The sequence below is a fragment of the Notamacropus eugenii genome, chromosome 2 (genome assembly GCF_028372415.1).
Source record: "Notamacropus eugenii isolate mMacEug1 chromosome 2, mMacEug1.pri_v2, whole genome shotgun sequence".
NCBI lineage: Eukaryota > Metazoa > Chordata > Mammalia > Diprotodontia > Macropodidae > Notamacropus > Notamacropus eugenii.
Window position 1 is genome coordinate 19,281,933 of NC_092873.1, and position 25,833 is coordinate 19,307,765.

At 41.2% G+C, this 25,833-nt stretch overlaps 1 protein-coding gene across 1 annotated transcript in view; it reads left to right on the top strand.

Annotated features, from left to right (window-relative positions):
• Positions 1-25,833, top strand: part of TOP6BL (TOP6B like initiator of meiotic double strand breaks) — a 59,978-nt gene that overhangs the window by 10,297 nt on the left and 23,848 nt on the right. Inside the window, exons 4-7 of the mRNA XM_072639242.1 lie at positions 9,407-9,516; positions 23,075-23,158; positions 24,478-24,533; positions 24,736-24,807. Of these exons, the coding sequence (XP_072495343.1) occupies positions 9,407-9,516; positions 23,075-23,158; positions 24,478-24,533; positions 24,736-24,807 (322 nt within the window). The remainder of the gene's footprint in view (positions 1-9,406; positions 9,517-23,074; positions 23,159-24,477; positions 24,534-24,735; positions 24,808-25,833) is intronic.

Genomic DNA, 25,833 nt, shown 5'->3' on the forward strand with positions numbered 1-25,833 from the left:
CTTCTGAGGCTTTAATAAAGAGTTCTCTTGCTGTTATATTTGCCAGAATATATTGGGGATTTCAAAAGAATATCCTGTCAGAGAAGATGGAACAGAAAATGAAAGGCTTTCTTTTTTCTTATTTTCCCCTTAATATTCCTTACATCCTCTCTCCAACCCCCCTATGTTCACTTGGTTAACTGATGCTGGAGGTGTGTTAAGGATTTGAAGTAAGGAGATAAAATGACCAGGAGTGGTTTTCTCCCCCTTTAGCCATATTCCCTCCCTCTCCTTCCCTTTGAATTTTGTTGGAAAACAGAAGAAAAAGGGGCAGTGGTTCCTGGAGGCCTTGGGAATTGACTGTATCCCAGCTGGAGCCAAGTGATGTACTCTTATCCATACTAAACAGGCAGTTGGTGGGCACCTGCTACCTCTCACTTGCTCTGGCACAAAGTCTCAGCACCGTAGTCATTGCCCAGTTGGCAGGAAACCAGGCCACCAACCCACCAATTGCTTTTAACTCCGCCTTCCTTCTGGATTTACCACCTTTGAGGTTCATTTCCCTTGCTAGGAAGTCATTTCTTTTGGGAGGGATGATGGTATCGAAGGGGACACAGTCATGTTTTTAGAACGTGCTTTGTGTGAGTCTCCTCACAAGTCTGTGAGTTTGATTTTCAGATTAAGAAATAGGCCCAGAGAGGTAATGATCTGCCTAAAGTGGCCCAGCCAGTCTTGAAGCCTTGCTGTTCTGGCTGCGGTCTAGTGTCCTCTGCCACATCCAACTCTTGTGAAGGCATCAGAGGGCCTCTATGAAGCACTCCCGTTTTCCTCATTGGCTTTATTTGACACCTAATTCACAGTTATCTTAGCTGCCTTTTGACAGTCTCCTTAAAGACTTTTCTATTTAGGCATATTCTGAATGCATCTTCGTATCTAGTACCAATTGCAGCTATGCACTTAGTAGGAGTTTAATCAATGTTTGTTGAATTGAAGCAGATGTTTAAGACTGTCTCACATCCTGTTTTCATGGTTTTTAACCTGTTCCTTTGTAGTGAATTTTTTCTCTCCCTTGAATCTGGGTTGTGAACTCCATGAAGACGGGGGCCTTGTTTCATTTAATTTTTGTGTTGATCCCAGCACAAAGTAGGGAGAGCAAGCTATTCAGATGGTCTCTAAGGCACCTTCTGGCTCCAAATCTATTAGTCTATGATCTCTAACCCTGCCAGTCTTCCCTTTATTTATAATCTAATTAGTTCCACTTATCCCCTCACTCTTTGTCCATTTGGTGAGTGCCAGCCCTTTACTAGCTTCATTTCTTTTCTTACCAAACCTGGGCCCCCTACAGCCAGCAATTTGCCCCCCTCTAATTTCTTGCTGCCAGTCTTGTTCTTTCTGCCCCACCAGTCAGGAACCTTATGTAAGCCCCCTTTTTGCTAGGTGAAGTCATAAAGCCATGTGCACTGGCTCCCCCGTGCTTTGACATGGCATTCATTACCTCCATGGGCCTTCATTGCCCATTATTGATCCTTTCCCTTCTAGCACCCTGGAGCCCTTGACCTTTCATGCATTCCTCAGGATGCCAGTCCCCTCTTCCACCCCAGCTTTAATGACAGGATCAGGGTGGCCCAGTGCAACCCCCCCCCCCCATCCCCAAAGCACGAGTTGTACACAGAGTGCTGTATTCACAGGATTTGGCTTCTTATCTCAGCCTTGCCCCCTGTACTTCACCCTTTTTGTAAGAAGAAAAGCTTGTTCATTTCTGTAACCAAACTTGTTGTAGTTTTGCTTTGTTATGAAATTATTCCCTGAATCATCATTATATTGAGCGTTTACAAAGGCATAGGATCACGGAGTTATAGCTTGAAGGGACCGTGTAGCAGTCACCTGCTCCCTCTGTTTCCAGTGACCAAGAGGCCCACTGAGTACGAGACATATTGAGTTACCTGAGTTCACACAGGTAATAAATGGAAAAGCCACGAATTACCTTCATGTCTCCTGATTCTAAATCTATCCCTCTCCCTCCCAACTCCCCCACATCTCTTAGACATTCTGGCCTAATCTATAATCAGTACTGTCAAACAGTAAATCGTTATAATTGTTGTGCACCTACTATGGGCCCAACTAACACAGCTTACGGTTGTTCTGAAGGAAGAAAACATGTACATGTTCCAGATAAATCTGAGGCAGAGTAAACATCAGATAGTTACAACGCAGGGAAGGAGGACACTAGCAATCAGATATTAGGAAATACCCTGTCAAATATTAACAGAGACTCCTACTGGATTTAATTCCTGCCTCTGGTCTCCTAGAAGTCCTCCTTTCTCTTCCTCTGTTCTCTCTCCCTCTCCTCTAGCCTGCTGGAAAATCAGTCATTAAGCATTTATTAAGCACTTACAGTGTACCTGCCTTCAAGGAGCTTACTTTCTGTCAGGTGAAACAAGTACACAGCTAAGAACCTGCTGTCAGCAATAGGGACCACCACCTGTGACTTGGAACTGACAAGGTTAATAGTTTCTCCCTACAGTTTGTCCAAATCATATCGCTCCTGGGCTCAGAAGTCTTCAGTTATTCCCCACTGCTCGTTCTTATTATCATTCAGTCGTATCCAGCTCTTTGTGACCCCATTTAGGGCTTTCTTGGCAGAGATGCTGGAGAGGTTGGCCATTTCCCTCTCCAGGTCATTTTACAGATGAGGAAACGGAGGCAAACAGGGTGAAGTGACTTGCCCAGTGTCACACAGCTGGTGAGTATCTGAGGCCAGATTTGAAGCCTGTGCTCTGTGCACTGTGGCGCCCCCTAGAATAGTCTTAAATCCTTAGTCTGGCCTCAATTTTCCTTTCTTGTTTATCCGGTTCACTACTGCAAGTTCCAGATGCTGCAATTAAATTGCTTTACTCGCTGTTTCTTTCTGACATACACACCATACTTTCCCTACCCTGAGTCCTTGCTGATGTCTCCCTTCCCTCTCTCCATTCTCTCCCTATCAAGTCTACTTATCCTTTGATGCTCAGCTTAGATATTCCTTATTTCATAATCCTTTCAATCTATTTTAAAGTTACTTTGAACCTCTGTAGTGCTTTTTTTTTAAGCCTCTGTAGTCCACCCACCAACCTACCCTCCTAGAGATCATTTTTGCTCTTTGGTGTAACCATTCATGCTGCTTATGGCCCATGTGCTATCTGATCTAACCTCTATTTCCAGACCATATAAGAGACACATAAATAGAAAGCAAAGGCATTTAACACAAGACAATATAAATGGCAACAGTAATAATGTAAATAAAAGTCTTTAAGGTTTGTAAAGTACTTTACAAGTGTGATCTCATTTGATCCTCACAACAGCCCTGTGAAGTAAGTATTATTAGCCCCATTTTACAGGTCAGGAGAGAGGCTTGCCCAAGTTCATACAGTTATCTGAGGCAGGACTCACACTCAAATCTTCCTGACTTCTGTCTTTTGTATCACACAGTTACCCCTGTGGGGAAGGGGGAACCAAGTCATAAAAACATCCTCTTTACCTGTACATAAATCGGCTCAATCTCCTGAACATCCAAAGGAATCATTGGAAGAGGGATTAGATTGGTGCCCCTTGGCCAGAAAGGGCAAACCTAAGAAGAACTGGAGGAGGTAGCCATGAGGCAGATTTAGGGTTGATGGAGGGGAAAACTTCATAGCAGAACCATCCAGAAGTGAAATAGGCTTGAACACTTTCCTTTCTCCTTTTCTTCCATCCCCTCTTAAAGAGCTTGTTTTACTTCTGACCGATCTCTCCCTCCTCTTAATGCCCTTTTGGGTACTAGGAACATCTTTACCGAACTGTGTACAAATGTGTACTTTTCCTCTGAACAATTCAGATGAGAATGAGGCAAATGCCACCCACTCCGCTACTCACTCTTCCTTGTGGAATAGTCTTCTCCTTGTGCATCTTATTTGAAATCATTTTCTGGATTCTTCCTCTCTTTTCCCCCTCTCCCAGCATGTTTCTCTTCCCTACGGTTTCGGTTCTTTTTTTGAGATCATCAAAACATAACGCAGTCACTTCTAGGTCTTTGTGTAACTAGACTCCTACTGTGACCCTTCGTGATGATAGAATTCTGAGAAGCTACAGAGATGATCACCACACATAAGAATGTAAACAGTTGAACCTTATTCAATCTTTTATGGTTACTCACTTGTTTACCTTTTGATACTTCTCTTGACTTCTATGTTTGCATGTCAGCCTTTCTCTTTAATTCTGATATTTTTGTCAGGAATGTTTGGAAGTCCTCTATTTCATTAAAAGTATGTTTTTCCCTTATAAGATTATACTCAGTTTTGCTAGACAAGGTAGTCTTGGCTGTTAGCCTACATCTTTGCCTTTGTAATATCCTATTCCAAGCTCCCCACTTCTTTGAAGTGGTGGCTGTTAAATCTTGTGGGATCCTGACTGGCTCCTCAGTACTTAAATTCTTTCCTTCTGGCTGCTTGCAGTATTTTTTTCTTTGAACCAGAAGTGTGGGTTTTTGCTATAATGTTCCTGGGAGTTTTCATGTTGGGGTTTCTTTCAGGGAGTGAATTTTAGTGAATTCTTTCAGTTTTTTTTTTTTTTTTAGAACCCTGTGGTTCCAAGATGTCTGGGTAATTTTTTTCTTTTATGATTTCTTGAAATACTATGTCTAGCTTCATATGTATAATTGATATATTGCTTACCTTCTCCAGGGGTGAGGAGAGGCAAGAGGGAGGGGCAGAATTTGAAACCCAAGTTTTTAAAAAAATGAATGTTAAAAATTTTTTTACATGTAATTGGGAAATATTTAATGAAATAAATTTTTAAAAAGATGAATCTTATGTCTAGGCTCTTTTTAAAATGCATAGCTTTCAAATAATCCGATGATTTTTTAGTGTCTCTGCCAAGAAAACCCCAAATGAGGTCAAAGAGACATGCCTTTGACTGAAACAATTGAACAACAAATAAAATGTGATCTAAACGTTAAAGCCCAGCCAGTTGCAAGCATTTATTAAGCACCCACTGTACGTCAGACACTGTGCAAAGTGCTGGCAGTACAAAGAGAGACAAAAACATGTCGCTGATCAGTGTGAGCTAGAATTTGTATCGTGGAGGACGACTGCCCTGGTGATGCCTGCCCAGGCATTGTGGCTCATGCTCATTAGACTTCTCTTATGACATGTTTGTTTTGTCATATGCTGCTTTTTAACTAAAGTTCATGTGCTGCCCTTTCTTCCTTATTACCAGACTATAAATCTTTTATTCATCCTTGTGTTGCTCTGGAGCCTTGCACATAGTAGGTACTTAGTCGCTTTGCTGTGTGAGAAATCTCCTTTGTAACCTCTCACCTTAAAACACAGGGCCTATGGCTAAATTCAGCTCCTCTCTAGTTAAGTCGGGAGGCCCTGTACTAATAACATAACAGTAGTAACAAATTAAGATGAAATAAGAGAGGCCCTGCTCTTAGACAGGGTATGATCCAGCAGGTGACACAGCAAAGACTGGATTTAAGTGAAGTTCTAGCACAAACAGAAATAAATACAAAATAGAGCTAAGGCACCTGAGCTGGGGTCAGCAGCCTATGAAATGTCTGCAGGTGAGATTGCGGGTGTGTGTGTGTGTGTGTGTGTGTGTGTGTGTGTGTGTGTGTGTGTGCGTGCATGCAAGCTAGTATTTGTGTACTTCTGTGGGAAGCCTAGAGGCTAGGGGGGTGAGGGTGGGGGTGGGGGTAGGGGAAGTGTACAGAAGTTAATAGAACAGGCTTGGAGAAGGACCACCTGCCCCTTGCCCCAGGTGACCATTTGTTCCCACAAGGGGCGTAGGACTTGTGCCCTGGCAGATATCCACTGTGTGGATTGTGCCCCTGGGCCTCCCTGCTTGATCTTGGCCAGGACACTCTAGCAGCTTCCCAGCCACTGTCTCTGCCCTTTCTGATGGTGTACTGAGAGAGTCTCTGCCCATCCTCTGGACCTTCCCTTCAACTCCACCCTGGAAGGGAATGAAGGAATGAGGATTTGGCAGATTGCTTTCAAAGGCTCCCACCCTTTGGGCTAAACTGTCCTGACTCTTCTCCTCTGGTGCATATCTAGGGTTGTCTTACAGAGCAGAATTGGTGCATAAGCGTAGGACAATAATTGGCCTGCCGGATCAGTGCCATTGGCCCACAGAGCTCACCAAACTGCTTTGGGCTCTTTAGCCGGGCTCTTCTAAAGGAATAGAAGCTGCAGGCCTTTCTGCTGATATAGTATGATGATTTGTCCTATTTTTGGAAGACCACTTAGCTTATTCATACTGCATCTTGGGAAGAAACCAGCCACGCCTGGGAATCAGGTGTTGGCCCTGAGTCAGACTTCTGAAATGAAGTTTTAGAAGTGATATTGTCATAGGCAGATTATAATTTTCTAGGCATGACATCATAATGGTTTCATCTCAGTGTAGCTATTAAAATGCTAAATGGTTGTATTGCAGCAAGAATGCATATACCTGCAACTCTCTGTGATGTACGGGAATAAGTGAACAGGTTTGGGGATCAGTTGTCCTGAATAGCTCTTTTCTCTTTCCTTTTTCCAGTACTCCCAGAGTTGTACTAGAATGCTCTAGTAAGGGAGTTGTAGTATCATCTATTTAGAACTGCAGAGGTCATCTAATTTTGATTCATTTTACAGATGAGAAAACTGAGGCTCACAGAAGGTGACTCAGATGGATAGTAGGTACATGGCAGAGCCAGTATCAAACTCTAAGTCCTCTGGACTGGCAGAAGAGGATCATGGGAGCTTCCTTAAAAAGCAGAGAACCCTTATGAGTGTCCTTTGGATGCCTGGCATGTTCCTGACACGGTTCTTTACTCTCAAGAAGGCAAAGCAACATGTCCATTGGATACAAAGACCCAGAATTCCTTGCATTTTTAGTTTACTTCTATATTTTCTCTTTACCCTAATTGAAATCAGTTTACGTTCAAAGAGTCTTCTTGTTTTCTTAAAAAAAACCAAAAAAACCAACCCACACCAAAAGAACCCCGCTGATACAGCGTCTCTTGGAGAAACAGCGATTCTGCTTTGGGAAAGTTAGAGAAAAACTACACAGTGCATTTTAACGAGATTTTAAAAATGTAAACGATTTTTAAGTGTAACAAACAACAAACATACATATACATGTATGATAAAGACTAAAACCACATTCTGATCTGTTTACATTTTAAAAAGAAAATAATAAAAACTTTGGCAATATAATACAATAGCGTATTTATTGTCTCCCAATAGCTTTACTTTTACCCTCAATTTCACTCTTGTTTTCAAATCACCATCATCATCATTGTATATGTCACTCTTTGGTTCCATTTCTTTGGTTTTTATTCATGGTGATTTAGGGGCAGCTAGGTGGTGCAGTGGATAGAGCACCAGTGCAGGAGTCAGGAGGACCTGAGTTCAAACCTCACCTCAGACACTTGACACTCACTAGCTGTGTGACCTTGGGCAAGTCACTTAACCCAATTGCCTCATCCTGGGTCATATCTAGTCATCCTGATGAATATCTGGTCACCGGATTCAGATGGCTCTGGAGGAGAAGTGAGGCTGGTGACCGGCACAACCCTCCCTCACTCCAAACAAAGTCAAGTGCAAGTCATGTCATCCTTTCTCTGATGGCATGGTCTTCATCAACAAAGGATGAACACACACACATTCATGGTGATTTAATTTCTATCCGCTATTGAAAAGTCATCTCAAGAAGAAAAAATAAAAATTGTCATTCCTATCCTGTCTTTTCATCCCCTTTCTCATGCCTTATCCCTTTCTCCAACTGTTCAGTGAATGTGGAAAGGGGGATATTACCAGTTTAGACTTCTTTGCATGTTTGGCCAAATAATCTGGACTTGGCTTTGTTTGTTTAACACTTCACATCCTAATTTTCTTTGAGTATTTGAGTCATTCAGTGAAAAGTATTTTTAGTTTAACATTTAGGTTCAGAATTCTTTACAAATGTTTTCAGAAACCTTTTTAATCTCTAACCTGGCATCCTGCCTTTATAGAGAAGCACTAATCTGAAATGTGCTTCCACATTTTGTAGGTGAGGCAAATTCCATCATAAAATTTTGCCTAAGATCAGAAAAGAAGTCAGTGATAAAGCTAAGAATTTATTTGCTTCTCATTCATACCCATTAAATTCTCCCTTAATCTGCTATAATCCTACTTTCCTTTGTCAGATATTGGATTAGGTCTAAAAAAAACCAGTCCAGTTATAAAAAAAGTAAGGTTTATCCCTATTCCCTAAGGATAGGAACTATGTGTTCTTTCACCTTTCTGTCCCTACCGCCTTAAATAGTTTCTCGTACGTTCAGTTATGTCAGACTCTTTGTGACATTTGGGGTTTTGTTGGCAAAAATAAAAATGGTTTGCAGTTTCCTTTTCTAGCTCATTTTGCAGTTGAGAAAGCTGAGGCAAACCGTTAAGTAAGTGACTTGCCCAGGGTCACACAGCAGGGAAGTACCTGAGGCTAGATTTGAACTTGGGTCTTCCTGACTCCTTGCTCAGTGCTCTATGCAGCCCTCCTTGTATATAGTAGGAACTTAATAAATGTATATAAAATTGAATCTAGCTCTTACCCTATCTATATTTCCTTGAAATGATGAGGATTTATTAGGTTATTTTGATTTCTTCATGAGAGAGGTGTATTGTAAATTCAAGGTAAATTTTGTTGTTACTTGATTATTAAAAGTTCATTAATGCATTATGACGTCATTGTAGTTCTCAGGTTCACTAACTTTAAAATTTCAGCTGCAAAGTTGTATATATAATCCAGTCAATTATCTGTACTAATGGAAAAGAGAAAAAGCATAAAAATATACAAAATGGGTAATTAAATCATTACATTTAATTTTAGAATCTATCCTCTCTTGTTCTGATGCTCTTAGCTTGATCTTGCCTTCCACTGGTCACCCAGGGCTGAACTGAGCCTCTAAGGAAAGGAGGTTTGACCCGGAGCCAGTCAGTAAAGCGCGTAATCCACAAAATGAAGAAAAGATTACTCACTAAGGACTTTACCATCACCCAAGTGCGCTCTAAGTGCAGTCTCTGGGGGCACCTTCAGCCTTGTTCAGATTTCTCAACTTAAAAGCGTTCAGTTTGGCTAACCTACTGGTATAATTGGTGGTTATTCAGTAGCAAATTAATTCAGGTGTATCAGCCTTTCAACCATGAATTCTTACAATTTCTGGCACTGGGACATGACCTTGTAGCTATTAACTGAAAATAGAAATTGATTAAGTAAATGTGGCTATAAAGGAAGTATATATGTTGCGGCAGTATGCTGATGCAGTCATTTTGGAAATCATGGTAAAAGTGTGCATATTATCCCTTCCCGTTAGGAAGGAATGTTATAGAGACCCATCCTGAAACCCAGGTCTTTAGCCAACCTTTTTTCTATTTTATCATTTCCTCTTGTACAGAAATCCAGTCACTGCTGTCAGGATTCTCTGGGAAGTTGACTTGGCCTTCAGAGGAAACTAGCTGTGCCCAGGACCTGGCAGGGTTGGCATCCTTCCAGATGAAATCTGAGGTAAATTTGGGAAGTTCTTCTATAAACTCTTTCTTGATGGTTTTGTCTTTACTTAAAAAAAAAAAAAAAAGGCAGTAGTAGTTATAATTGTGACCAGTCTGCCCTTGAGAAGAGCTGAAGAAATCTCTTCTTTTTTTCTCCTTAGCACCTGCATTTGGCACGACTGCCCATTCTCTCCTCTCTGGATCTTTCTGATTCCAGTGTCCCCTGGTTCTTCTCCACATTCTCCCTAACTGTGGGGGTTCCTTTGTCCTAAGCCCTCTTCTCTTTCTTTCAAGGGTTCTTAACCTGGGATGTGGAAACTTGTTTTTTAAAAGATATCTTGTTAACAGTATTTCAATATAATTGGCTTTCCTTGTAATCTTATATGTTTTATTATATGCATTTTAAAACCTTACTTTGAGAAAGTGTCAGTGGTTTCCTTCTTCAGGATCCCTCAGTTGCTAATGTTCCCTGTTTCTCTTGCAGTGACTTTCTCGGGTTTCACTATTTGTGTCTCTAAAGAGATACTTAGGTCTGTCTTTCTAGCTCTCATCTTTCCCCTGAGCTCTGGGTCTTACACCAGATGTTGCCTACCGGGTATTTCAGACTGGTTGTCTCTAAGACATCTCAAACTCAACTTGTGCCAGACCTCACTCAGCTTTCCCTAAAAACCCCTCTTACAACTGCCCTCCTTCTGTTGAAGGGACAGCCATTTCCTTAATTCTCCCATTTGCACCCTCAGTGTTGGCCTCCACTCCTCATTCTTTACCCAACATGTCCAGTCACTTGCAAAATCTTGCATTTCTACCTTCATAACATTTCTCACATTCCCATCCCTAAACAGTGGGTGCTGTTGTTATTCTCAGCATTCTGTCGTATGAGAAAGGGACTCCACTGGTGTGCTTCCCACTTATAGTGAACTAATCAAATACCTTTTAGGAAAGACATTTACTGAGGAACTAAAGCAAAAACAGTTTGGTGCAGACATTCTCCTCAAACTGAGAGTGTTCTCTCCCTCATTCGTCCAAGTTCCCTGGGGAAAGAGGGCACCGATTGAAAGTACAATTGTGGTGAGACACTTGGGTAGGGAATCCGTGGCAAATGGACATGTCACAGTGCCTCTCTTTGAGGAGGGGAGCTCTCCTCAGATAAGGCTCTCTGCCACATCTGGAGGTCTGGGCCTCCATTGATTCTATAGTTGGCATGCCTTTCTTCCACAAAGGATCTCCCTCCCTGAAGTAGTTGCCATTCTTGGATAACTAAGCTGGTATGGCCTTCTGTAGAGACATCCTCTCTCATCAGTCACAACCACTGTGGCCATTCTCGATCACTTCTTGATCACTGAGATTCACTTGAAACTCCCATCTCAAATTACACATTTTCTTAGTATCAGGAAAGAATAAAGACAAAAACATCCAAGGTGCTGTATGCACGCAGACTCATGGTGGCCAGGTGAAGGGATTTGCCCATCAGCTCAAAGCAGTTCTCACTTGGAGCTGTCAAAGAGTAGTTCATACCTTACTTCTGTGCAGCAGGTTCTGGCTCAGCAACTCCTGAGTCATTAGTTTTTCTGACTCTTCAGCTGATTAGAAAACTTTTTGTCATCACATAGCACCAACTGTTTCTGTCACTGATGGCTGGAAACCGGTTCCCCAAAGTTCCCATGTGGTTGTATAAGAAGCATTCAGTACATGTCCTCACAAGCTCAAAGGATCGAGTCCAGGCAGAAATCTGTGCATGCTTCAAGGCCTGGGAAGCAGATCCAGAATATCTAGGCCTGCTTTAAGGACCACTTCCCCTAGACCAGGCCAGCCAGCAGATTCATCTCGGAATAGAAGATTTAGGGGGACATGGTGGCTGTTCTTAAGTATTTGAAGGATTGGAAAGTGGAAGAGGGATTAAGATTTCTTTGCCCTGGCCCCTAAGGGCAAAATTGGCAATAGTAGATGGAAATTGCAAAGTTGCAAATTAAGGCTCTAAGTGAGTAAACACCTCCAAAAAAATATGACTCCATAAAAGTAGAAAGGGCTGCCTGGGAAGGTATGAGGTTCGCTCTCACTTGAGATTTCCAAGCAAACAATGGCAGACTATTTGTGAGTATGGCCCTCGGACCCTTGCTTAGGGTAAGGGACTGGCAGTTTAGTACACCTGCAGGAGTGCTGGTTCTTGAAGTCAAGGTTCTAGTTTCAGATCTAATTTCTGATGCTTATTATATGACTTTTCTTTCTCTATAAATTGAAGAGGTTGGACTCTTCAGATTCAGAGATCCTTTGGTTCTGTGAAAAAAAGAGCTACTCTTTCCCTACCCTAACTGAATTTTAAACTTCTAAAGAAGAAAGTTAATAAAGATCCTTGATTAGTGATACCTGTTTTGGTGTTTGTTAATAATATTTCACATTCCTGTAATGGTTTAAAGTTTACAAATCCCCTTCCTCAAGGCAGCCCTGCTAGAGAATTAGTATGATTATCATTCCCATTATAGAGATAAAAGAAAAGCTCAGAAAGAAGAAATGATCTACTTGGTGTCCTGTAGCCAGGAAGTTCATGAGCTACACTTTGACTCCAAGTGAATCCCACCTTGATTCCAGGGCCAGGATTCTCTTCAGAGTCTTGTATCACCTCCTTTGGAGCCATATTGCAATAAGGAGAGGCAGAAGGATACAATGAACAGAATGCTGCTCTTGGAGTCGGGGAGACCTGAGTTCACGTCTTTTCTCAGACACTGTGTGACTCTGAGCAAGTCACTGAGGAAATGAGATCATGCTTTTAAGGTGCTTTGCAAATCTTAAAGTGCTATGCAAATGTGAGCTACTTAACTGTGTCCAGTGGTTCCACTTTCAATGGCAGAACTCGGAACTCCCAGAACAGTATAGAACTTGGGTTCCTGGGCATATGCAGGAATTTTCTCTCTGGGAATTTTTTCTCTGAGTTTAAATGGATCAAACATTGAGGAAGCTTTGGTAGCCATTTCTGGCAGACTGATGATAATAGACCTTTTATGAAGGCATAAGGACAGTGCTGAGCAAATAGGTATTCCCTGCTGTGACTTAGCTCCTTTAGAGGAATAATAAACAGTAAATGTAATTGCCACAGACCATGGTAGGCATTCCTAGGAAAAGAGTGTGTGTGCTTTTGCCAATCCAGGTTGCTACAGAGACATACGATAAGTAAAGTAAAGGTTCCCAAGGCATTTGTGTTAGTGGTGGTAGTCATGAGGAGTCATCCAGAATGAAGGTGGAACCTGCAGCCAGCTAGTCACTTAGCTATTTAAGAGAGCTGATCCTGTTGAGAAATGTGCTCAGTCCAGTTCAGAAGAGCTTGTTTCCATAGTGATGTCAAACCATTGGGGTTCACTGGAGATAGTATTCTCTATCTGGAAAAGCTGTCTTTTACATTATCCTCAAAGAGTTGATGGATATCCTTTGAGTCAGCAATAATATAAAAGACTCCTTTATTCTAGAAATACTTAATGCTGTAGCATTGGTTATTGGTTATAGCATATTGGTTAGTAGATGAAAATTCTCTTCATATATATATATTTTTTCCTGCAGATATTTTTATTGTTCAGTTGTGTCCAGTTCTGTCATATAAGGTAAAATCTTGTCCATTTTAATTGAAAATTTGAGGGGGAGGGAAGAGAGTCATGCAAGAAAATTATGAAAAGAGAATTAACAACTTGACAAAAGAGGCACAAAAAAATACTGAAAAAAGTAATACCTTAAGAAACAGAGTTGACCAAATGATAAAAGAGGTACAAAAATTCACTAAAGAGAAGAACTCCTTAAAAAGCAGAATTGACCAAATGGGAAAAGAGGCATAAAATCTTACTGATGAATATAATGCCTTTAAAGCTAGAATTGGGCAGCTGGAAGGTAATGACTCCATGAGACATCAAGAAACAATAAAAATCAAAAGAATGAAAAGTAGAAGAAATATCCCATCAGAAAAACAACTGACCTGGAAAATAGATTGAGGAGAGATAATTTAGAATTATTGGACTTACCCAAAAGCCCTGATCAAAGAACCTAGATATATTTCAAGAAATCATGAAAGGAAACTGCCCCACTGTCTTAGACCCAGAGGATGAAATAGAAATTGAAAGAATCCACTGATCACTTCTTGAAAGAGATCCCAAAATGAAAACTCTAAGGAATATTATAGCTAAATTCTAGAGTTCCCAGGTCAAGGAAAAAATACTTCAAGCAGTCAGAAAGAAGCAATTCAAATATGGTGGAACCACAGTCAGGATCACACAAGATTTAGCAGGTTGCACATTAAAGGATCAGAGAGCTTAGAATGATATTTCAAGTGACAGAGGAGCTAGGATTATAACCAAGAATAACTTACCAAGCAAAACTGAGTGTAATCTTTCAAGGGGAAATTAATATTTAATGAAATAGAGGACTTTCACGAATTCCTGATGAAAAGACCAGAGGTGAATAGAAAATTTTAATTCATACAGAAGACTCAAGAGAAGAAAAGATAAACATCAAAGAGTGATCATAATGGACTCCATAAGGTTAACCTGTTTACGTTCCTATATGGGAAGATGATTCATGTAACTCTTAAGAACTTTATCATTTACAAAGACAGAGGACATGATTGTGAGTTGATTATGTTGGAATGATCACAAAAAAAAAGAGGGTAAGAACTAGAGAAAGGGAGAAGGGAGAGGTGGAATGGGGAAATTTTTCTCACATAAAAGAGGTGCATAAGGAAGAGCTTTTACAATGGAGGGGAAAGTTGGGAGATGGGTGGGCAGTGCTTAAACCTCACTCTCATTAGAATTGGTTCAAAGAGGCAAGACTATATATGCACATTCAGTTGTGTATAGAAATGTAATTTACCCAGTAAGGAAATAAGAGGGGAAAGAGATAAGAGAAAGGGGAAGAAAAAGGAGTGGGTGGATTAAGGGGAGCAGTGGTTAGAAGCAAAATAGATTTTCAAGAAGGGACAGGATAAAAATAGAGAAAAAAAAAGAAAATGGAATGGAGGGAAATACATAGTAATCATAACTGTGGATGTAAATGCGATGAGCTTGCCCATAAAATGAAAGCAATAGCAGAATAAATTAGAAACCAGAATTCAACAACATATTGTTTATAAGAGACACACAGAAACACATATACAAAGTTAAAATAAAGGGCTGGAGCAGAATCTAATAAGCTTTAGTTAAAGTAAAAAAGGTTGGAGTAGCAATCATGATCTCAAACAAAGCAAAAGCAAAAATAGATCTAATTAAAAGAAATAATCAGTGAAATTACATTATGCTGAAAGCTACTATAGACAATGAAGTAATTGTTGCAGAAAGTTTTTTTGATAAAAACCTCATTTCTCAAATATATACCGAGTATAGAGCTGAGTCAAATTTCTAAAAATAAATCAGGATATAAACAGGCAGTTTACAGAAGAAGAAGCTATCTATAGTCACGAAAAAATATTCTAAATCACTATTGATTAGAAAAATGCAAATTAAAACAAAAACAATTCAGGTATCACCTCACACCCATCAGAAACGACAAACACTGGAGGGGGATGAGGAAAAAATAGGCACACTAATGAACAGCTAGTGGAGTAGTGAACTGTTCCAACCATTTTGGAGAATAATTTGGAACTATGCCCAAAGGTCTATAAAACTATGTATATCTTTTGACCCAGTAATACAACAACTAGGTCTATATCCCAAAGAGATCAAAGACAAAGGAAAAGGACTTATATGTGCAAAAACACTTACAGCAACTTTTTGTAGTGGCAAAAAATTGGAAATTGAGGGGATGCTCACCAGTTGGGGAATGGCCAAACAAGTTGTGGCATATGATTGTGATGGAGTACTACTGTGCTATGGGAAATGATGAGGAGGGTGGTTACAGAAAAAAAAAAAAACTTGTCGAGACCTATATGAACTGATGCAAAGTGAAATGAGAAGAACCAGGAGATCATTGTGCACAGGAACAGCAATGCTGATGAGCAGTGATGTGCTAATTCTGAGTGCAAACTGAAGTAGAATTTTCTCACTTAATTTTCTTGCTTTTTTAAAAAAAACATGACTAATATGGAAATATGTTTTGCATGATTTCACGTGTATAATTGATGTCATATTGCCTTCTCAGTGAGTGGGGCAGGAGGTGGGAGGGAAAGAATTTAGAACTTAAAATTGAAAAATAAAAGAATGCTAAATATAAATAAATAATGTTAGGATGTTTAAAAAAAAAAAAAGCAAAAGACCTTATCAATCCAGGAAAGAATTTTCCCAAAATTGACTAGGGTAAAATCAAATTAAGAGTAGAAGGCCCTTTTAGTAATTCAATTAAATTAAGCCTCAATTAAATTCACTTTTGACCAAGTAGAAAGGCAAATCATTAGAAGGAGTGGTTAAAGGAGGCTTGGATGATAGAATTTTCCAGAGTATGCTGAAAATTGTTTCTTTTGTTCTGCTTACTGAATCAAAGTGGTTGGTTGGTTGGTTGTTGTCCTTCATTCTCAAAGAGGATTAAATGACGTCAGAATGTTGGGATCAAGGCACAGCGTCCAGCTATGACTGACCAGACTGATACGAGCTTGGAAGTCTCCACCACAGGTCAGGCACAAATAGTCCACATAAACATTTGGAATGGAGATGTCTTGAAATTTGTGCCTCTCCCATTTCTTTTGAGTTACTGCAATTCTGCTTTACTCAGAGCACAGAGCCTTCTTTAATGTGGGCAGGCCATGCTGGGCGGTCCTTTGCCAGTGGTACCTGTGCCTCACAGAATTCTTCAGAGAGACCTTGAGAGTGTCCTTGTATCACTTCTTCTGACCTCTGTGTGAGCACTTGCCTTATTTGAGTCTTTTGTAAAATATTCTTTCAGGGAAACATATATATGGCATTTGAACAACATGACCAACCCATCAGAGTTGCACTTTCTGCAGTAGAGTTTGAGTGCTTGGCAGTTTAAATCAAGAAAGGACAACAGTGTCTGGTACCTTATCTTTGCTAAATGATCTTCAGAATTTTGCTAAGATAATTCAAATGGAAGCAATTCAGTTTCCCAGCATGTTGCTGGAATACTGTCCATATTTCACAAACATACAACAATGAGGTCATCACAACAGGGCTCTGTAGACCTTCACTTTGTTTGGCAGTCTAATACCTTTTCTCTCCCACGCTTTCCTTCAGAGCTTCCCAAACACTGAGCTATCTCTGGCATTGTGTGCATCAATCTCATCATCTATGTGTACATCCCTGGAAAGTATACTACCAGGTAAGGGAATTTATCCACAATATTCAAAATTTCTCCATTTGCAATAACTGATGGTTCCACCCATGAATGGTGTAGTGCTGATGGAGAACCTGTGTTTTCTTGGTGTTAATTGTTAGGCGAAAATTAGCACAAGCAGCAGAAAATTGATCCAAACTTTGTTGTATCTCAGTAGCAAAGGTAACATTGACTGTACAATCATCTGCGAACAAAAAAAATCATGCATCAGTTCTTCTTCCACTTTAGTTTTGGCTTGTAGCCTTTTCAAGTTAAATAATTTACCATCAGTCCAATAGCTGACTTTGATTCTGCTTCATTCTCGTCGTGGGTTTCTGACAACATTGCTTAAAACCTATTGCTAAAAAGCATGAGAGCAAGCACACAGTCTTACTTCACTCCATTGGTGCCTGGGAAAACTTGAGAACATTATCCATTATGCAGAACCCATGTAAGAATGCCATCGTGAAACTGACACAGTACTGATGAACTTCTCTGGGCAACCAGATTTTGCCATTATCTTCCACAAGCCTTCATGACTGACAATATCAAAGGCCTTGGTCAGATCAATAAATGTTGTGTGCAGACCTCTGTTTTGGTCCTAGCATTTTTTCCTGGAATCGTCAGGCAGTAAAAATCATACTGACTGTTCTTTAGCCCTTTCTGAAACCACATGGGCTCTCAGATAGATGACTATCTTCCAGATATAGGATCAGCCTATTAAGGTAGACTCTGGCAAGAATCATGCCAGCAGTGACCCAGAGAGAGATCCTCTCATGATTGTCACAGGACAATCTGTTTCATTTACTTTTATAGAGATAGACAATGGAGGCATCCTTGAACTTCTGGAAGATAACCTCTTTTTGCCATGTGGAAAATTTCAGCCAGTTTTTCTATGAACAGTGGACCTTGTAGATCCCTGCTGGAATAGAATTAACACCAGGCATCTTGCCACATGAGAGGAGATCAATGGTATTCAGAACCTTCAGTTTTGAAGAACATTCAGTGAACTTCAGTTGGAAGGTCAGCTCAAGAGGGATTGACTTCAGCCTGAGGTATGTGTGGTTCCATTGGCACTGAGTAGTTGAGATACACCAGAGGTCTGTGGCCCATAAATGGCCTTTAGGACATTGTAAAAGTGCTTTGGAGTGTTACCATAGTGTAAAACTATTTCATCTGCCTTCTTACTTCGCAAAGCTGGAATACAAGGGTTTCTCTTCCAATTAAAAAAATATGTCGGCAAATGTTTTCAAAAACTTTTCTCAGATCTGTCCTTTGGAAATTTGTAGGGAATGGTAATTAAAAAAAAAAACACCTTACCCCCCTAACAATAAGCAATATTCAGAAGAAGAAATCCAAGCAATCGATAGCTATATAAAAATACTCCGTCACTAATTATTAGAGAAATAAAATTAAAACAACGCTCAGGCATCACCTCATACCCATCAGATTGGTTAATATGACAGATACTGGAGAAGATGTGGAAAAACAGATACATTAATGCGCTGTTGGTAGAGCTGTAAAACTAGTCTAACCATTCTGTAAGGCCATTTGAAACTATGCCCCCAAAGTTATTAAATGCTGCAGACCCTTTAACTCAGCAATATAGCTACTTGGGCTATACCCCCAAAGAGACCAAAGAAAGAGGACTGTTTTTGTACCCACACGTACGAAAAATATTTATAGCGACTCTTTTTGTGAAGTGGCAAAGAACCAGAAACCAAGGGAATGCCCACCAACTGGGGAATGTCTGAACAAGTTGTCTTCTGTGAGTGGGATGGAATACTATTGTATTATAAGAAAAGATGAAGGAGACAGTTTCAAAAATCTGGGAAGACATATATAAATTGATGCAAAATAAAGTGAACAGAACCAGGAGAACAATCCACACAGTAAAGGCAATATTGTAACAGTGATCAGTAGTGAAAGACTTAACTATTCTGATCGATACAGTGATTCAAGACAGTTCCAAAGTATTCATAATAAAAAATGCTATCCACATCCAGATAGAGCATATGTGGACGGTAAGTGCAGATGGAAACTTTTTTTCTTTATTTTTCTTGACTTTTTTTTTGTAACATGGCCAACGTGTAAATATGTTTTGCATGACTACATATATAATGACTGTCATATTTCTTGCCTTCCTACTGAGTAGGGGAAGGGGTACAGGAAGCATAAGAATTTGAAACTGAAAATAAAAATTAAAAATAAGAAAAAAAATATTATCAAGTCAGGTAGACCAAGTGGCCTAGACACCTGCTTATTGCTTGCCAAGGAAGCAAAGCATCACAGCAGCCTTGTCCAAGTTTCTCACCTGGAGCAAAACTAAGGCACAGACTAAAAGGTGCATGGCTGTTATCAAGAGGTCAAAATAAAACTCTTCTGAATGGATCTGAAAGCCCCTAGGAATGACTGGAGCTTTCTTAATGAAACTTTGTGTGGATCATCTTATTGGAGGCATCCAGGCCAGCATGTAGCAAACTTGCTGTTTATCCTTCATTTCAGAGAGGACCAATGACATCACAGAGTGATGTCTTGACTTGAACATAAATTGGATTTAAGTGAGGCAGAGCTGCACCAAGTCATCAGACTCACTCTTCATGAGTCACGGGAATCCAGTGGCAAGAAAAAAGCCAAGATGACTGGCAGTGGCTGGGATGCAGTGGATGACCTTGGCATCTTCAATGACTGACCAAACTTTAACCGTTCCACAACACCTGCTTCAGCCACCTTCATAGCTGTTAGAACAAATTGTTCTTATCTACCCACGCTGCCAAGGAAAATCTTTAGGTGCTTGGAGTAGACATCTCCTTACCTGAGGAGATATCCACAGGCCTGAGGCCTGTCAGTTACCCTTAACCTGATTTAACCTATCTTCTTTTACCAAGATGGTTTTACCAGGGTGTGGCTGCTGCTGCTCATGCTACAGCTTCTTGGAATCATAGATGAGAGCTGGGGAACTGGTTGGACACAAAAGGTGGATGAGCAGCCCTGAAAAGAGCTTAGTCAGCCCTCACTCCAGAGGTGCTAGTCCTCCCTTAATACCCCATGTAGCAAACTAAGAGACCAATGAAGGGGAAAGAAGATGAGAGTTGATCTAAAGGAATTATTAAATGTTATTAATTTATTAAATGTTTCAGTGAGGCTCCAAAAAATCTCTATAAATATGGCCATTGCAAGTAAGAACATCTTGATTCAGGAAGAATTTTTATTCTGCATGGCACAGGTCGGCCCATTGTCATCTTTGTCTCGCTGTAAGTCTCCAGAATCACAATATTCACCTCTCTGGCTTCTACCATGATAGTCTCTGTACTCGTTCTGTCTTCTCCCACTTCTCCTGCCATATCCCCTCTCACTGTTTCTTCTGGAGTAGCCAAAACCCCCTGTCTCTGTTACCAAAGGAGCTTCCTTTCAAGCCCTGCTTGAAAGGGCTTTCCCACATGGTCCACTTTGATCTGTCACTCATTCATTTCCAACCAACATGGCATCCATAGTGTGTATAGGGTTGGTGAAGGTGATGAAACCAAAGCCCCAGGACCTTTGTATATCCCTGTCTTTGATGACCATGACCTTGGCTATATCTCCAAAGTTGCTGAATTGCTGCTTCAACGCCAGCTTGTCCATGTTGAAGTCCTTGGATGTGGTGATGACTCAGGTGAACAAACGGTAAAGAGGACACTGAGTAAAAGCTCTACTCTTATATTTCGTGTTCTACAGACGATTGCACAGATGGTACAAAATAACTCTTTTTTATAACTGAGTGGAAATATTGCATGCAAATTCATCTTCTGTAGACTCACTGAAAGCATCTTTAGGACAGCTCCATAGCCAAAAGGACAACAGGGCTGATGTGTATCTTATCCAGTTCCTGCAGGAGTTTGTCTTCAGCAAGATCTAGCAGCAGCACACGTGTTACATGTGAAGGTTTGAAAAGCACCTGCCATTATCTCATTTTAGCCCTACCTGTGAGGTAGGAATTGCAAGTAACATGCCCACTTTACAGAGGAGGAAACTGAGCTCATAAAGGTAAAGTAACTTGTTCAAGGATTTGGCAGAAGCTACTGTAGCTTGGGCATTCCCAGAGTAGCAGGAACAGACCCTTTTCTTCCTCAAGTAACTCAAGTACCACTTCTTGTGTTGAAATAGTAGAGAGGGATGAGGACAAGTCTAATGCTCCTGCTCCCCATCAGTGCCTGGCCACACTTGTCTTCAGGCTATTAGCAGCAGGGCGGCCAGAGTCCACATCACAACTGATAAAGACCATCTTTACTGACTTGGTGCTGAAGGGCATCATTGACTGGAGGAGTTACAGGTCTCAAGTGCTTTCTCCTTGTACTTGAGGCTCCTCCTGATTATTTCTGGGTCCCATTAGTGCAGAATTCCTAATCCAGCCCTGCACATCCTGACGGCCACCTCCTTTCCTAGAGTCTGACAGCCTGCCATGTTGTGTAATGCCAATGAGTTAGAATCCCCTTCTGGCAAGAAAACAACAAGACATGCTGCTTCTTAAGCACTTGCTAGGTGTTCAGGAAGGAGTGTGGTAGGCTATCACAGGAGCAGAAAATAGCTGCTGCCCATGAAGTGCTTGTAAGCTACCTGGGAACAGAGTCCTGGCTACTCCTCCCCTGGGAATTCTCTTAAGGTGTCATCAGAGCCATATACAAACCAAACACAGTCATTGTGCCAACCACAGTGTTTGGCACACAGTAAATGGTTCATCAGTATTTTGTCATGTACTCAGCTTTACCCCCAACAGATTTGCAGACTGATAAATAAACGGAGATTGTAGCTTGAATAATGTGCCACATATGTATGTGTTATGATACTGACATATGTAGAGAGAGAATATATAGTATGTTTTTCAAATGTATGTAAATATCGTGATTAATACAAATTCATTTAAAAGTGTTACTGAAGTCATAGCTTTTTGACATATATTCCCTCAGTTATACTAATGGCTCAAAAGTAGTTCCAACTGTAATTACTAAAGTTTTTTAACTTTAGTAAGAGGTGTTCATGCTCAAAACAGTTGGAAACTACTCAGTTAGAACATTGAGAAAATAATGCACAAGGTCAATCTCCAATCATTCCAAGTAGGAAAGTGCAGGTTTCAGTTGTGAAAACATCATTGAGCCATGCTGATGCACTGACCTGTCTGCCTGTCCGAAAATAATGCTCACGTTAGCAACATGGTTTACTGCAACAAGCACCACTCATGGGTCGTTAGACACAGTGAGGGCAGAGAGCACGGGCCAAGAGTCATGGGACTATTGCTTGATAGGGGACTAACAGCATTTCATTTGTCCATAGGAAGGGGGTGTCCCAGCTGTTCCAGATGCCTTATGCTGGGCCAGCAGAGTCCAGTGCCCTGGACCCAGTAGCAGAACATTTTGATGAAATGTATAGTGGTTCTCCTTTCCTGGGGAAAGAGGAACTGGAAAGAAAAGCTGGGCTCTGTGTTACCTAGCAGCACCATGAACTTCCCTTCATGATCTAGCCATGTATTTACAAAGCCCTGGGGCTTCTCCATGATGAGAGCCACAAGAAAAGCACAGGTTTTATTACCTACTTGGCCACAAGGTCGCTTTGGGACAGTCCTTCTTCCTCAGTGGGGGCTTCCATTGTGTTTCCTAGCCTAGACTCTCCCTACTCTTTTCATGCATTTCAAAGGTGTATTTTATTGATAGCCACTCATTGCCTGGGAGATGATGGGCACGTTTCACTAGGTCTTATTTTCCTGATCTGTAAAATTAGAGGTTGGGCTAAGTGATCTTAAGGGCTCTTTCAACACTAATCCTATCCATATTTTGTGCTGTTTTTTATGTTTGAAAGGTAGAGAAATAATACAGGCCTGTTAAGTCAGTCAATTAGTTGGAAACATCATGCTTGCCGTATAGTAGTGCCATTGGGAGTTCTGGGAATTTGTTTAAAACAGGTGGGGTCACACTCTGCGAGAACCAGAAGTAGGCTCTTGCTTCTAAGCATTGTTTTCTCCAGTCAGTTATCTAATAATAGCAGCTAGCATTTATAGATAACTTTAAGGTTTGTAAAGAGCTTTACAAATATTTTCTCATATTATGTACACACCCAGGAGGACTGTCTTTCTTTATTTACATACTTGCCTTTAATGTAATGATTTCCAACTCTTGAGAAGAGGTTTCAAGGGCCTCCTCTCCTCCCAGGAGCTGTCAGCCTCTACCTGCTTTCTAATTTTGACCCCAGTGGTTTTAATTCTCTTTCTCTGAATGTTCAGATAGCTTCATGTGAAATATTAATTCTTGCCCAAGGTACAGCATATTTGTAATGTGAGGGTTTGGATTCTCATATGTGTTTTTTCACAGGTTTATGAAAAGCCCACCACTTTGATGACAGATTGTCTGGTTATAAAGCAGTTTTTGCACAAAACCAGCATAGTTCACCCAAAGGTAATGTGTTTATTAATTTGATGTTGCTGTTCTCCTGGGCAGTGACAGCGGGTGGGGGAGAAGGGAGTCATTTCTTTTGTTGCGATTCTACGTGATTGAAAAATTGGAAGGTCTGTCTGTCTATCAGTGCTGATGACTTCTAGTGTCTAATAAGAGGCAGTGTCAGGCACTGTGCTAAGTGCTTTTTACAAATATTATCCTATTTCATCCTTATAACAACCCCGCAAGGTAGATACTATTATTATCCCCATTTAAATTTGAGAAAACTGAGGCAGACCGTGGTTAAGTTACTTTCCCAAGGTCACACAGCTAGTGAGTGTCAGAGGCTGTATTTGGCTATTTCCTGACTCCCAGCCCACTGTTCTTGTGGCATCCCGTAGCCACCTAATAAGATAAGATAGAGATCTCTACTTCAATACAGACTCTTCTTTGGACTTGTCTTCAGCCTTGTCTCTTTGTGTCACCTTGGATGAGTCTTTTCCTTCTGGGAGCTTCAGTTCTCTTTTATACACACACGCTAACCCTTACTTCCACCTTTTCCTCTCAGAATAACCAGGAGAGCAAATTAGAGAATTTTTCTGGTGTGTGTTTGAACCGTAGACATCCAAAATGTGCATGAGGATTCATTCTCAAAGGCATTCCCAGAGACAACTGAATCTATAGTGGTTGGGCACACCTCGCTCCCTTGCTTCTTGCTCCTCGCCTACCTGCTCGTTCTCCAACCTCCCTTTTCCAGACCAGGCCCAGTGGGCCTCCCTGCTGTTCCTCAGGCTAGGCATAGACTCCCTTCTCGATGCCTTGGCGTGAGCTACTTCCAGTGCATGAAATACGCTCCCTCTATCCACACTTCTTTCAAGGATCCCTATGCATGTCTCCTCCTATGAGAAGTCTCTCCTGATTGCCCACAGCCCGAAGTGGGCTTAAAGTCAGTGAGACCTGAGTTCCCATGTCATCTCAGACATTTACTAACTGTGTGACTCTAAGCATGATCCTTAACCTCCATCTGCCTCAGTTTCCTCAAATGTAAAATGAGGGTCATCACAGCATTTACATCACAGGGTGTTGTAAAGGTCACATGAGATAATATTTGTAAACACAAGCCACTTAGCCAGTGCCTGACACACAGTAGGTGCCAAATAAATGTTTATTCCCTTCATCTTGTTGGATGTCTCTAGGCCTTCTCAAATGATTGCTCACAAGTATCTTTGCACACAGTAGTTTGTCGGATTGGATTGGAAATGCATGGAGTTGTGAAGAAGAACTTGACAATGGGTGGGGTCAGCCTTTATTAACTACTCTAGCTACTCCTTTGGTTGCAGGTCAGATTCCACTTTGGTGTGAAGGTGAATGGAATCCTCTCCAAGGAAATCTTTGGGTAAGTCCCCTTCTGGCCACAGAAGTGGTGCCGTCTCCCATGGCCTTGACAGGTATAGTCCCCACACCCACAACTCACTAAACACCAGCCTCACCAGGGTGTGGATGGGTCCCCTGCAGTGGCAGACCATGAGCCTTTGCTTTGAGTCAGAACAAGATGTGGGAAGAGCTGGCATCTGACTTTTTGTGTCTGTCCTTCTCAGGGGAGAGAAGGAGACCGCTGTGAAACTGCTGAATGGGATTGGTCTGCTCACTGATCAGCACCACTATATGAGGTGAAGAAAAAGCTCTGTCTCTCTCATCCCTGTGACCTGGGAAAAGGAAGGCCTTGGGATGCAGTGGCTCACTGGGGGCAGTTAGACTTCATGGTGCCAGGGTTTAACTTGGCTGCTCATCCTCTGAGGCGCTGCACTCGCCTCTACCAAGATTCCACCTGTGATTTAGAGAATCTTAAATCTGGGCCATGATCTCAAAGGCTCCCAACTGTATTATAGTTATCACAATGAATTTATTCTTAAAGACATACAGTAGAGATGTTTCTGGTCTCTCATGTGAGGACTTGCTGAGGTAAGTTTGCAAAGGGGCAACGTGTTGACCCTGGAGGCTAAAGTTTTCATCCCCAGCAACTGAGAGTCATGGAGGGCTTGCCCTCTGATCTATCTTAGTGGAGGGCATGTGCCCATTAGTGAGGTCATAACTTGTTAAATACTGGAATCATGACACTACATATGTCACATCCAGCAACACGTTGACTCCAGGCATACAATGCTTCATGTAGGGAATTGGAGAATAGGGAAAAGTCAGACTGAGGCATCCTCACATTTTACCAACACTGTTCCTTGCTCTGTTCCACAGTCTTATATCAGCAGGAGGCCCAGAACTCCAGAGTGTTGGACAGGGCCCCCATGTGACCTGGGGAAAGTTTACTTTACCTCCCTGGGCTTCCACTTCCCTATCATTCAAATTAGGGAGTTGAACCAGATGACTTCCATTTGTTATTGTTCAGTCATTTTTCTGTCATGTCTGACTTTTTGTGATTCCTTTTGGGGGTTTTTGTGGCAAACACACTGGAGAGGTTTGCCATTTCCTTCTCCAGTTCATTTTACAGATAAGGAAACTGAGGCAAACAGGGTGAAGTGACTTGCCCAGAGTCACACAGCTAGTGAGTGTCTGAGGCCAGGTTTGAAGTCAGGAAGAAAAGTCCTCTTGAAGCCAGGCCGGGTGTTTTAACCACTGCACCACCTACTTGACTGAAGGGGCTTTCAAATCCTTAACATTTTTGAGTCTATAAAAAAAGTATT